At 41.0% G+C, this 14147-nt stretch overlaps 1 protein-coding gene across 1 annotated transcript in view; it reads right to left on the bottom strand.

Annotated features, from left to right (window-relative positions):
• The window catches only part of HDGFL3 (HDGF like 3), a 59695-nt gene extending 47357 nt beyond the window's left edge, over window positions 1-12338 (bottom strand). Inside the window, exon 1 of the mRNA XM_032469182.1 lies at window positions 11786-12338. Coding sequence (XP_032325073.1) covers window positions 11786-11869 — 84 coding nt within the window. The 5' untranslated portion in view covers window positions 11870-12338. The remainder of the gene's footprint in view (window positions 1-11785) is intronic.
• Between the last annotated feature and the right edge of the window lie 1809 nt (window positions 12339-14147).

Below are 14147 nucleotides of genomic sequence, written 5' to 3'. Positions count from 1 at the left end.
CTATCTTAAGCACGCTCAGAACACTTACTAGCATATAGTTAGGTACAGTAATCTAACACAAAGCCTATTTTATAATAAGATGTTGAACATCTCATGTAATTTACTGAATACCATTCTGAAAGTGAAAAGCAGAACGGCTGAATGGGTACAGAATGGTTCTAAGTGTACTGGTTGTTCACCCTCATGACAGTGTAGCTGACTGGGAGCCATGACTCACTGCTGCTGCTGCGCAGCATCACAAGAGAGTATCTTACTGCATATCACTAGCACGGGGAAAGATCAAAACTCAAAGTATGGTTTCTATTAAACATGTATCACTTTTGTGCCATTATAAAGTTAAAAAATTGTAAGTTCAACCATCGCATGTCAAGGACCACCTGTGCTAGCTAACAGAATCTAACAACATATGAAAAGAATTATGCACCATGACCAAGAAGCTTTATCCCAGGAATGCAAGGCTGGTTTAACACATGAGTATAATACACCATATTAATACTACATGATTATCTCAATAGATCCAAGAAAAACATTTGACAAAATCCAACATCCTTCCATAATCCTTCTATTATAAAAACATTCAACAAAGTAGGAACAGAAGGAAACACCTTCAACCTGGTAAAGGGCATCTATGAAAAACCTACCACTAACATCATACTTAATGGTGAAAGACTGACAGTTTCCTGTATAAGATCAGGAACAAAAGAGGGATGTCCACTCTGACCACTTCTATCCAACATTGTACTGGAGGTTCTAGTCACAGCCATTAGGATTTATTGGGAATGTAAAATGGCACAGCAGCTTTGAAGAAGAGTCTGGGAATTTCTCAGTGGGTTGAACAAAGAGTTATCACATGACTCAGCAGTTCCATTCCTAAGTATATACCCAAGAGACTGAAAACATTAAATCCACATAAATATTGTACACATATGTTCATTGCAGCATTATTTATAACAAATGGCACAAAGTGGAAATGACCCAGATATCCATCAACTAATGAATGATTAAGCAAAATGTGGAACACCTACAGAAAGTTACTCAATCATTAAAAGGAATATAGTACTCATATATGCTACAACATGGATGAGCTTTGAAAACATTATGCTAAATTAAGGAAGCCAGACATAATAGGCCATATATTCCATGATTCCTTTACATTAAATATCCAGAATAAGCAAATTCATAGAGACAAAGTAGATTAGTGACTGCCATGAATTGGGGGTAAGGGTGGTTAGGGACTGATTGAGTAATAAAACTGGTTTCCTTTTGGGGTGATAAGATGTTTTAGAATTAGTAATGGTTGTACAACCTTGTGAATGTAATAAAAACCACTGAATTGTATAATTTAAAAGGGTAAATTTTATGTTGCCTGACTTATATCTCAACAAAAAATAAAGATAAATATAGTAGTCCCCTATTATCTGTAGAAATAAAATGACATCAATAAAATCCAAATTAATAATATTAAATTTAATGTCATATTGCTTTGCTGAAATTACATACTGTTTACAACATGGATATGCCTCAGGTTCTTTTGCATTTATCACTCCTACATTGCCCTGGGCTGTACGATGAATAAAATTTCACACTACTTTTCTCTATCAGAACTACCCCAGGCCTCCATTTATATAGCCCATCTTGACATCATTAAGTGATAAATGCGATGTTGGAGGAAAAGAAAAAGGAGCATCTAGGATAATCTGAGGACTTTGCTTTTTGGGTTAGCTTGATGAAATAGTAATCTTTAACTAAAACAGGAATACTTCGGTGGGGAAAGGTGCCTAGATTGGTTTTGATGATGAATTTGTAGTACCTGAGGGACAGCTAGATGGAGCTGTTTAGCAGGTAAATGGATGCATGGATTTGAAGCTTGCAATAGTGAGTCTAGACCTGAAACAGATTCAGAAGATAGTACCCTAGAGAATGATGGCTTGAAGTCAAAGAAGAACCTGTGAAGGTATGATCAGAGAAGTAGAAGAATCTTTCAAGAAAAGCAACACATGGGGGAAGCCAAGGGAAGAGAACTTTTTAAAAGCAGTATTGCTTTCCACAGAGGCAACAATTAGTATTGAAATGAGTCTTTCAATTGGCAGGTCATGCTGACTTCCGGGAGAGGGCTGAAAAAGAGACAGTAAGGTCAGTTATTTAAAGAGGCTTGGCTACCAAGGAAAGGAGAGAGAGCAGTGCCTGAAATGTAGGAGAGATGATTTTTTCTAGTCTGAAGAGAGTTAGTAGAGGGGAAGAGACTATGAGAACAAAACTTGGTTTAGGTCACTTCTCTACCCCTAGCAACTATTAGGGTACCTGAGACATAACAAACAAACAAAATCTGCAGAATGTTGAATGGAGAGAGGAAAAGGGTGAGGTCAAGCAAGAAGGGGATGATATTAGTAAGGAGGATGGGGAAGAGGTGATGGAGAGGAAATAAACATTTTCTGATCACCCATTAAACTTCAGCCTGTTTATGTTCAAAATCCTTGAAATAACCTGGAAAAGAAGGCATTACTGTTTCCATTTTATACTCTAACAAAGTGAAGAGATTAGATACCCAAGGTCATTCATCTGCTGAGGGACAGAGACAGTATGCACATACGGTTTCATCTACCCACAAAGCTCCTGCTCTTCCACTGCACCTTGAAAATGAACGTATGAAGTAAGAAAAAGACTTGCTCAATAATGAGCACAAAGAAGATGAGTTTCAAAAGGGCAGTATGAGTATCTACTAACATCTGAGGAGGATGGACAAGGAGCTACCCAGGGCAAGTAAAAGGAGTGATGAGTAATAGTGAGGACCTAACTGAAATTAATCCTGGAGCAGGTGGGAGCAGTTCAATGAATCATGTGGGTCTAATTTGGATAAGTAAGAAGTAAAGCCAGGAAGTAGCTGGATACCAAGAGAAAATGGAGAGGTCAAGGGCTTATTTTTTAGAGTTTACAATAATACTGAATGAGAAGCAATTTTAGAGGCACAAAGGAGTCGTCAATCACCGTCATCCCCATTTCACTTCAACAAACTTCAAATGCCCACTCTTGCTGGCTGCCCTATTTCTGTAATTTACTTTTATAACAACATAAAAACAAGGGACACATTTGTTCTGGGTTACCTGATCCCTTGTAGTTAAATAATCTTTGCCCTAGACGAGGAGCTTATTAAAAATGAACAATGGAGACCATCAAATTTCATAACTCTATCAAAGGCTTTATCCTCTCCCTGCCACCTCACATAGCACAAGATAGGGCCAGTAAACAACAGCAGGTACAAAAGGCTGAGCGGCAGAACCACCAGAGTTCTTGAATACCTGGCATAACACAAAGATTAACCTAATATTATCCCTTTGGTTCCTAAATATTTCCATTTAGTACAGTAGGGCTATTTTCCAATAGAATTGTACCTATTTTGTGGGAGTCAGTCAGCCAGATGAGAAATATAAACCTGTGCTTACTATAACTTTTCAGAAATATATCTTTTTCAGAAATTGAGGATTGTCTCTTCTGAGATTGCTGTATTTAATAATGGCAAGGAAATCTCTTTGATTGGACAGAAGTTACTGAAAAGGAAATACAGAACCATTAGAAATGTGTTAGTCCTATGACTTTCCATTCACCTCAGAGGGTACCACAAACCCACCCCACCTGTAAAGCTTCTGGACTTAACAAAAGCCCATCAACCCCAATCATAGCCTGATACCTCCATGGTCCTGACTCACAAACCCAGGAAAACCTGAGATCCTCAATATTATTAGCCAGGGAACACTAGGTAGTCAAACAGCGTATAAAACTGGATAGTTAGCAAATGAACAGAGCTTATTACTCTTAAGAAGCCATTATGTATAAAATTATAATTAACTTCAAGAAAGTTGTAGGTGTATCTGCAGTTCAAAGATTAGAAGGAAGATGAGAGTAGGAATATTTGATCCGTATACCTTTGGAGATCAAGGAAAATACTGGCTTGGATGGTTAAATGACCTACTATAACTTTCATTTCTTATGTTCATGTGACCTTCATGTAAGACCATGGCTACAGCAGAATATAAAGCTCAGGACTATTAACTCATCTCAAAAATCCAACTACTGTTCTATATAAACACATATACTTTGGCCTAACAGACTAGACCAGTGCTTTTCAAATTATAGGTAGTGATATTGACTTTGTGGGCTACAACCTAATTTTATACAAAATGAAATATAAAAATATCAGGATGCATCACATACAGTATGATTTGGTAAAAAAAAATTTTCTAGTATGTGTGTACAAAATTAATATTTATTTCTTACTGTTGGTTACAGTCTAAAAAAGTCTGAAAGCCACTAGACTAGACTGCATCAGAATTAATCAGCAACAATGACTCATTTCCAAGGTCTAAATACTTTTTCAAAATTATTGACTTAGTCCTCATGCAGCAGTCCAGTGAAGGAGATAAGAACAGTTATACCTTGTTTGAAAATAACTGGTCTCATTTTGAAAGTCAAACAGAAGTTCAGAGGGAATTAATTTTCAATCCATTCAACATATGCTAACTCTAGAAAAAATGAACCAAAAATTTATAATACTGATCCCTCTGAGTATGCATTTCCTCCAAAATTAAAGATGCCATTAGTATAAAAGTTCTACTCTGGTGACAAAAAAGGAAAAAGATCTAAATCCATGCATTTATTTTTTGACATTTTTCCTCACATAAAATTTTTTTAAATCTTCTGTGAAAGTCATTTTTATATTTGCTAACCACTACTGAACCTAACTGAACCTTATAACAACTCTGATCTTAAACATATTTTGATAGAAACTGAGAAGTTACTACTGTTATTAAGAATTTTCCAGTCTCCATGGAGACAAACATGTTACCACTGACTCTCGTACACTTTGAAAAGTACCTGCACTTTCAGGAAACCTTAAAGACTCTATAATTAGGCTTAGAGAATCCACTCAGAGCTTGAGTCCCAGTGATCAAGTGGGAAGAGTAGTTTATTCATAGACCCTTTTTGTATAGCAACACAGTCCAGTTTACTTGACCCTAAATCCTGAAGCTGTATGGAACCTCTAGAGATGACCCATCACACTCAGGAATCTGAAAGAGGTAACAATGGGAAGTCCCCACAACTCCCAGAACCTAGACCCAACTCACTATTATAAAGTCACAAGGATACTGCTGAAAGATACACTTGCCAAATTACAAAAGTATTTACTGAGACTTCACTAGGTTCCTAGTCTGGTGTTCCTAGGAGGTAATTATTAGGTACTTACTTAACAAATACTTCCTTCATGTATATTTTCACATTTGAGTACCAGGAAAAAAGAAGGGCGAGAGAACAGGAGTTATCACCCTCCCTGTTTTACAAAGAGGTTGTAATAAAAAGGACACCCAAACCTAACAAACCAAGACAGTTGTGGAATGAGGTGCTTGTCTTTTACCTCCTGGTCTAGTTGTCTTTCCCTGCGTGGCAGGAAATCCTGCTCAGAAATCTGGAGGATGTCATTCTGAAGGCTTGCACTCACTAATCATTAGATTATTTCATTCTTTTTACCTATGTGGCTGTGACCATACAAATGGTACTTACCTAACTACAGCAAATCCTTATCTAGGTAAGAAAATATAATAGAAAAATTCAATTACTACCTCTGTTTTAATCAGCTGAAAGATTACATATACAAATGTCAGTGAAAAACCGTACACAGGAAAATGCTGTTTTAGGGGTTGGGAATGCAGTAAACTGGCAAGAAGTTATACTGGCTAGTAGTAGTGCTTATGATTTAGCTTCTAGGCTCTACTGAACCAGTAACTCTCATTACCCTACCTGATGTTCAAAGCAGATGTGCTCCCTTACACATAAAGGCTCTGGAACCTGTAAGAAGTCAACACAATGCTACTCATTCACTGTTTATTTTAATGGATCTCTGCTTCCTCTAAATGCACACTATCTTATTTATTTTTATACTGCTTTGTGTCAAAGGGCTTTCAAACAGATACAGACTAGAGAAAGATAATAAATGTTATAATAATAAATGTCCTCTGACTTAAGATTGCCAGCTTCTCAGCGACTTGTGAGCTCTACACATATACATATATACAGTCTTCTTATATACTGCCAAAAACTACTTCAGTCCTTCATCTAATCTGATATCACATTTCTTATGTTCTTGTGGCATTCTTCATAGTCTAGGATTAAGACACTTAATAAATGTGTGACTTTAGGTGAATTTTTCAGCTAAGTCTTGGTTCTCTTATGGGGATTTCTACCCCACAGTAGTGTTATCATATAATTTATCCTAACTTGTAATCAAGACACAGATATGATACATGATTTGATATATGTCACATATGATACATACATTCTGCCTAACCTGTAACCAAATAAATTAATTCAATTAAATATTTGTGTTTATTGACAAAGATTTTTTAAATATATGAATCATCTGCTTTTAGTGAGTATGTGAGAAAACAAGTATTCTCTTATTCTGGTAGTGGGTAAGATAGTAAAAACTCTTCTGAAGGATAATGTAACAATATGTAAATCCAAAGCTTTAAAACAAGCACATGACCCTTGACTCAGAAATATAATTTCCAGAGACTTGTCCTAGGAAAATAACTAATGATTTAGGCAAAAAAATGTTTCTCAAAGTATTCTTTTATAGTATAAAACTGGAAATAAGGTAAATGTCCTATAATAGGAAGTAGTTATAATTGTAATACATTAAGTCTTAAAGGAAAAAAATGTCTCACTGAAAGCTAAGAATGGTGAAATTCAAACCATGAAGAAGCTTGGAGTATCAGTTTTCTTTTTCCCCACCTCATATAAAGCATGTGTTTTTTAAATTGAGGCATTAGACACAGTATAGTGCACAAATCCTAAAAGTGCAGCTTGACAAATTTTTACATATGTTCAAACCCAGATCAAGATACAGAACATTTCCAGTGCCTCCTCCCAGTCTGTAACCATACCACCACCTCCACCTATCACAAACTGATCATCACTGATCAGTTTGCCTGTTTTTGAACATTATGGAATCATACAGAATGTATTCTCTTGTGTCTGGCTTTTTTTTCACTCAACCCTGTATTTCTGACATTCATCCACATTTTTGTGGGCATCAGTAGTCTGATTCCTTTTATTGATGAGTAGTACTCCATTGTACAAATATACTACAAATCTGCTTATCCAGTGTCGTGTTGATGGACATCTGGGTTTTCAGTCTTCTGCTGTTATGGATAAAGCTGCTATGTATGAGCATTACTGTACAAGTCTTTGGTGGACATAAACACTCATTTCTCTTGGGTATATGCCTAGACAGACTGCTAAGTCACAAGGTAGGCATGTGTTTAACTACAGTAGATCAGGCCAGTTTTCTGAAGCGACTGTATCAATTTACTCTCCTATTAACAATGTTTGAGAGCTCCTCTATAAAGTTTTTAAAATGTAAAAAAGCTCTTTGGTTGAAACACAACAGTTTCAAGACTTCTGGGAGTTTTTTTTTGTATTGCTTTTTCTCTTTCTTTTAGAGCAGGGGTAACAAAGCAGTGTTCAAACCTCAGGGGATACACAAGATGATTTCACGGGGTGTGAGAAGAAAACAGTACAACCTATTTTAGTTTCATATTCTTTCACCTAAAGAGTAAATTTTACTAATATTTAATATATAAATTAACACTAACGTGCTTATTTAGATGGTTATATTTATTCACTTTGGGCATATTCTGATTTTCTGCCACTTGTGTTTACCTGGTTGAGAATTATGGAACATCTACTTCTAAATGAACTCTCAATAAATGGACAAGTAGCTAATGGAATCCTACCAAGGTAACACTAATAATGAAAGAAGCACATAAGCAAACAAGGATATGGCCGAGCTGATAGTTCTATAAAATCTCTTTAGAAGGTAAAAACTATGACCATCTAGTCAGATCTCACAAGAAGGAGGCAAAAAACATTTCCAAAAATTAGTACTTTTAAAAGTACAGACTTAATTTAATACTATTAATGATATTTTGCCAATAGGATTTTTATAACAAAGTATTATTTATATCTTCTGTCCTCCCTTTTAATTTTTTATATTTAGTTTATAATGTATACAATAGCACAAAGTACATGTATATATAAAAGTAAAATTACACATATTAGAGATGCATGCTCAAAATTTTTTTTACCAACAGAGTACACAATCAAAAGGCTTTAGGAGACTCTTGTTTTAGCATAAATTTTTTTTAGTACTAAGCTAGTTAATCCTTAGGTATAAATGAACTTCTAATTTTTAAAGTCTATACAACAAGTATACTCCATTAGAAACAGCCAGCTGCTATTTAATGTTAAAATAATATATCTGAACAGGGAGGAGGACAAGAATCAACTGGGAAGAGGCATAAAGGAACTTCTTGGGTATTGGTACTTTTCTGTAAGTCAGGAGGGGCTTGCATTATACCAGTGTATACTTTTGTTAAACTCACTGAATGGTACATTTAAGATGTGTTTCAGTCTATGTAAATTCTACCTCAAAAGGGAAAAAAAAGATCTATAAAAAATATTGACCTCTAGCTAATGATATGCATGCTGAAGTGTCTAGGAGTAAATTGTGATGGTTGCAACTTACTTTGAAATGCATTAAATTAAGATGGACTGCTGTATGGACAGAGGGATGGATATATGAACAAACAGGTGATAAAGCAAGTAGAGTTCAATGTTAAGTGTAGAATCTAGGCGGTAGATATATGGATATGGGTGTTCACTGTACAATTCTTTTAATTTTTCTATATGTTTGAAATTTTTCATGATAAAATATTGGACAAATAACAAATCTACTCAAGAGTCGAAAATTTTAAATAGTGTAGTGATACAGAAGAAAAGTTAGAAATTCAAAAAGGAAAAAAGGTAGGAACATTCAAGTGTCACTGCATAGTGCTTTTACATACACTAAATCTGTGAAGTGAGAACTGTCCCTATTTTGCAGACTAGTAAGCTGAAATTTAAGATTAGAGAACATCCCCGAAGTTACAGAGTGTGAAGCCCAGCCCCAAACTGAAACCAACCCGACCAAATTTACCAGCTGTCTGAATCCTCTTGGCTCACATTCCTCACAAGGGGATTTCTAAGAACAAACAAATGTCTCCTCTATAGCAGAGAATTCACTTCTCCATTCCACATGGACCAGCTCTGACTGGTAGAAAGCTCCTCCCCACAGTCTGAAGAAATCTGTCTCCCCCATGTTTTTCCTCTTACGTTTGATTCCTTGTGGCTGTGTAGAATTCCAACATGATCATCCTTCATATCAAGCAACAGTATTTGAAAGGTGAATTAAGTAGGATTTTTTTCCCAGTAAGTATTTTATAACATCATCATCTACAAACTTATAGCTAGATATAAAATGGGGATGTTTCATAGAATTGGGATAAAACTAAAACAAGAACATTAAAGCAGACAACTGTAACTAAGAGTAGGGACTGAAATATCTTTTCCTTCCTTTTCTAACCTGTATCTTTATTTGGAAATTGCAACATGCCACTCACTGTAAAATATTTTTAAAAAATTAAGAGATGTAGGTTCTTGCCTTGAGGAACTCATGTTAAATGTGAACATAGAATTTTCTTTCCTGAGTGTATGGTATCTTATCTAACAACCTAATTGGTTTTATTTCCTCATTTTTTCCCCATTTTGCCTTGGTTTGGAAATATGATCTCTAGGAATTTTATATACAATTAAAAGCACAAGTAGAACCCCTTCTGAGCTCTTTTTTAAAAAATAACTCAAATTTATTTATTTATTTATTTTTATGTTTAATTAAAATATAGTCAGTTTACAATGTTGTGTCAATTTCTGGTGTACAGCATAATGTTTCAGTCATACATATAGATACATATATTCCTTTTCATTATTGTAAGATTACTGTAAGATCTATAAGATTGAATGTAGTTACTGTAAGATTGAATGTAGTTCCCTGTGCTATACAGTAGAAGCCTGTTTATCTATTTTATTATACACAGTAGTTGGAATCTGCAAATCTCAGAACTTCCAATTTATCCCTTCCCACCCCTGCAGGACTTTTTTGTTTTAAAATTACTACAGGTGGCCAACCTATGAAAGCAACACAGTAATGAAATTTTAAGTCTATTTTCTTTGACTCTCAGGAGATATTTTTTCAAAGGTAAGATTAAAGAAAGCCACTGTGTTACCACTTTTCACTATGTATAAACATATGTGCCCTATAGCTGTTTACTTCCTACTTGACAAGTATATTCAAGGGATTCCCTAAAGGACTCCTAAAGTCACAAATCTTGTCCCTTTAAGCAGTATGGCACTACAGTATGAAAAATAACCCGTTATTCTACCATGAAAACTTTGCCTTATTTAAGAACATCCTACAGTTCAGATGTGGAGAAAAGTTATTTGCACAGCCTCATGGAATCTGAATAAGACTTGTGCCCCTTGAAATCGTTGGTTGTTAGTGTTGGAAGGAATCGGGAAATGATCATTTCATAGTTGTAGAAATGGGTATTCAGACAGCTGAGATGATTAGCCCATAACAGAGCCCAGACCAGATGCCAGGTCCCCCAATTCCTGACCCAGCGTTCTTTCCATTTTACAGTCATGACAAACTAAAAAAAAGTGATTATGTCCACCCATTACTTCAACTTCACTAAATTTCAGTCTGGCCACCCATGATGTCACTTCCTTTTGTGAATAGGTGTATTCTGAGGTGGGGAGAAGGGGGGTCTTGGTATATTCACTTGCACATAATACAACATTTTAGAGCTTGCACTCATATTTATGCCACTGTTTCCCATGTTCTATTTCTTAGGGATACCAATATAGTCTTCAAGATACTTTGACCCTCCTTTTCACTGTATTTTTTATTTCAAACAATTACCTGCCAACTATTATAAAATTAAAAGGGATTTATTCTAAAACACAAAGCACATATGCTAGCAAAGGGCCTAATAAAAATTTTAAATGTTATGTATTACACGCAGATGCTTTCTAGAGAAAGAACCCAGCGACAACCTTGCTACATAGAAGAAGAGAGCTATTGTGGACTGTTGTGGGAGGCCAAGGATAAGGTCTGGGATCCGACCTGAAACAAATATGGAGGTGAAAAGGCACGAGGAGCTTCCTGGACCCACCAGCCAGTGCCAGGCTGCAAGCTCCCGGCTATCTGGTGCTGATTTAAAAGAACCAAGGGCACCAGGGATGCACGTACCCCAGGACAATGATAGGGCAGGCAGAGTACCCAGAATCGCGCTCAGGGAAAACTCAACAAGTCTGGATGGCGAAGGATGCACCGAGAGAGGGATGAATGACTGCCAAGAGGCTCCTGCTGGCTCCGAATGACCACTACCCCTTTCCAGGATTTGCCGCCGCGGGCACCCGCCGGCTCGCGGACAGCCATTTGCACTACGCTCCCCTACGTGCCCCGACGTTCGCCCGGGACCCGCGGTGCCTACCAACGACCCTGCCCAGAGCGGTGCCTCCACCCCAGGCCCGCTTCCCGGCGGCGCGGGCTCCGGGTCACCACCCGCTTTCCGGGAGGAAGGCAGCGGCGGGCCTGCCGGGGCCAGAGCCGCCTTCGAAAGTGGGCGGAAGGATGGCCGCCCTCGCGGAGTGCGGGTGCGGCCCGGAACCCTCGCCTCCAGCGCGGCCCAGTCCTCTCTGCTCAGCGCCGCCTGCGCCCTTAGCCCCGGCCTCGGTCGGCCGCTCGCGGCGGGCTCCGAGCTCCGGGCTGAGGCGATGGGGAAAGGGGGCGGGCGCGCCATCATGAAGGGGAAAATGGTGGGCGGGCGGGCCCGCGCGCGGCCGCCGTACTCACCCGGGCCGGCCAGTGCGGGTAGCCCTTCATCTTGGCGAAGACCAGGTCGCCCGCCTTGTACTCGCGGGGCCGCGGACGCGCCATCCCGGCCGCTCCCCTTCCTGGTCGTCCTTGGGCGCCGCGAAGATGCCGGGAGGCCGCCCCCCCGCGGGCCGACGGACTGCGCCGCGCTCCCCGCGGGCCTCGAGCCGGGCTAGCGGGCAGACGAGCGGCCGCTCCGACGAGGGGAAGCGGCGAGGCGGCGGCAGAGGCGAGGGGTGGGCGGGGGGCGCAGCAGGCCCGGCAAATCACCGCCCGGCAGCGGGGGAGGGGAGTCCCCGGCCGCTCGGCTCTCGCCCGCGCCGAGGTCCCCGCCGCCGCCGCGCGCGCTGCTCACAGGCGCCGCGTCGCCTGCCTCATGCCGCCGCCGCCGCCGCCGCCGCCGGCCTCCTTCCCGGGCTCCCGGGCTCCCGGGCGCGGCGCGAGCGCCGGGCCTCGCGCCTCCTCCGAATTCCTCCTCGGGCAGCGACCGCAAACACGATCTTATTATTGTTCTCGCGCGCGCTCAGCATCCCCCCCGCCCCGCTTCCCGCTCCCCTCCCCTCCCCTTCCGCGCCGGCCGGTTAATTCCTAGGTACACGGCCGGCTTTCGCGGAGAAACCGAGCGCGCCAGCCCGGCTGCTCGGCGGGCTGGCGGGCTGGCGGGCGGTGGGTGCGTCCTCCCCCAGCACCGAAGCCCGAGCCGGGCGGGCGGGAGCGCCTACTCCGGAGGCCGCCCGCCGCCCGCTCTCTTTTGTTCTTGGCCCGGAGCTGCCAGCCGCAGCCCAGCCAATCACCACCTGGCCGCCCCCTCCCCTCCAGTCCGCGCCACATTGGAGGTGCTCCCACCAGCGCCCCCAGTTCCCCGCCCATCTCCCGCTGACTGGGCTCCCGCCTGGTTCCCCACCCTGGGGCACTTCTACAGATGCTCTCCGGTGAGAGGGGCACAAAGGCGCTCCAGGCCAGGGACCCGCTGCTCAGAGCATCAGGCTGCTGGAAAGAGCACCCACCTCTCTGGAGTCAGTGACCTTGTTGGGGTCTCACCCTAGGTCTGCCCTTGACAATTCAGTGTGACCCACCCAGGGCAAGCTATTTAACCGGAGTCACCAGAGATTTTCTAATTTGCCAAGCCTCACAGTCGGGATTCGAACACAGATCTCCACGACTCCGAAGTCCAAGGTTATGCTTTTCCATGTTTGGGGTCTTACAGGCCTGTAGTTTGTGAAAGGGACTTACTCTGGTAGGTCACTTGTTTACAATCCTGGCAACATTTTGGACAAAGTTTTTTGAATGGCCCAATGAATGAATAAATGCGGCCTCTTTCATCATCCTGAAGCTCACCTTTAAGAGGTCAGCAGCTCCTGAGTGCAGGACTTTCTCTGGCCCTCATCTGGTCTCCTTGTTTGTGTCTGTCCCCTCTTCTGGGCTTTCCTGCCCTCTCCCCCTTTTATAGAAACTACAGTGTGTCCCATCCTCTGCCTCCCTCTCTTGCTCGGTAGAACTGTGCTTGTTTAACCCCTGCTCTTGTTCCTTTATGCTGGGCTTCTGATAATGGGGCTTTAAATTCTCTAGACTTACTGGGGGTTGTTTACTTTAATTGTGCTTGACGTTGTCTACTAATACATTTCCTTACGACTTGAATCTGATAATTTGCCTTTTTAGATATTTACTCTTCCTCACCAGAACTACAAGGTTCACCTCCTCTTTTCTCACTGTGGAAGGCTAGTCTAAGTTCTTTTGCCTCTTTTGCAATAGCCTATGTCTGAGTCCCTTTGGGCTGCTATAACGGAATACTGTAGAACAACAGAAATTTATTTCTCACAGTTCTGGAGGCTGGGAGCTCCAAGATCAAGGCATAGGCAATTTAGTTTTCTGGTGAGGGCCTGCTTCTTGGTTCACAGAAACAGTCTTTTTGTTGTGTTCTTACATGGAGTAAAGGGGAGGAGATTGATGGAACTCTGAGATCTCTTTTATAAGGGCACTAATCCCATTCATGAGGGCTCCATCCCACTTCCAAATACATTGGGCATTAGGATTTAACATGAAATTTGGGAGGACACAAACATTCAGTCTACAGCAGCATGCTAATGTGTCACCCACTTCTAGGACTGCCATGTGTACCTGTCATCATGCCATCATGTCCTGCTTATGAACCTGCTTGTGAATGGTTCCTATATCATCTTATGTCAAACCCAGATCCCTCTGATCAGCTGCCAAAGCCCTACCTGTTTCACTGCTCTTCCCGTATGAGTCCTGCTTCCCTTTGGGCATAGATTAGAAATAGGGGAGAGGAGAGAAACGAGGGTGAGAAGATAGTCAGTTGGAAGCCATGGGAGGATTTTAA

This window comes from Camelus ferus, chromosome 27 (assembly GCF_009834535.1).
Source record: "Camelus ferus isolate YT-003-E chromosome 27, BCGSAC_Cfer_1.0, whole genome shotgun sequence".
Lineage (NCBI taxonomy): Eukaryota > Metazoa > Chordata > Mammalia > Artiodactyla > Camelidae > Camelus > Camelus ferus.
Note: the sequence above shows the minus strand (reverse complement) of the source record. Positions and strands in the feature narration are given on the sequence as shown.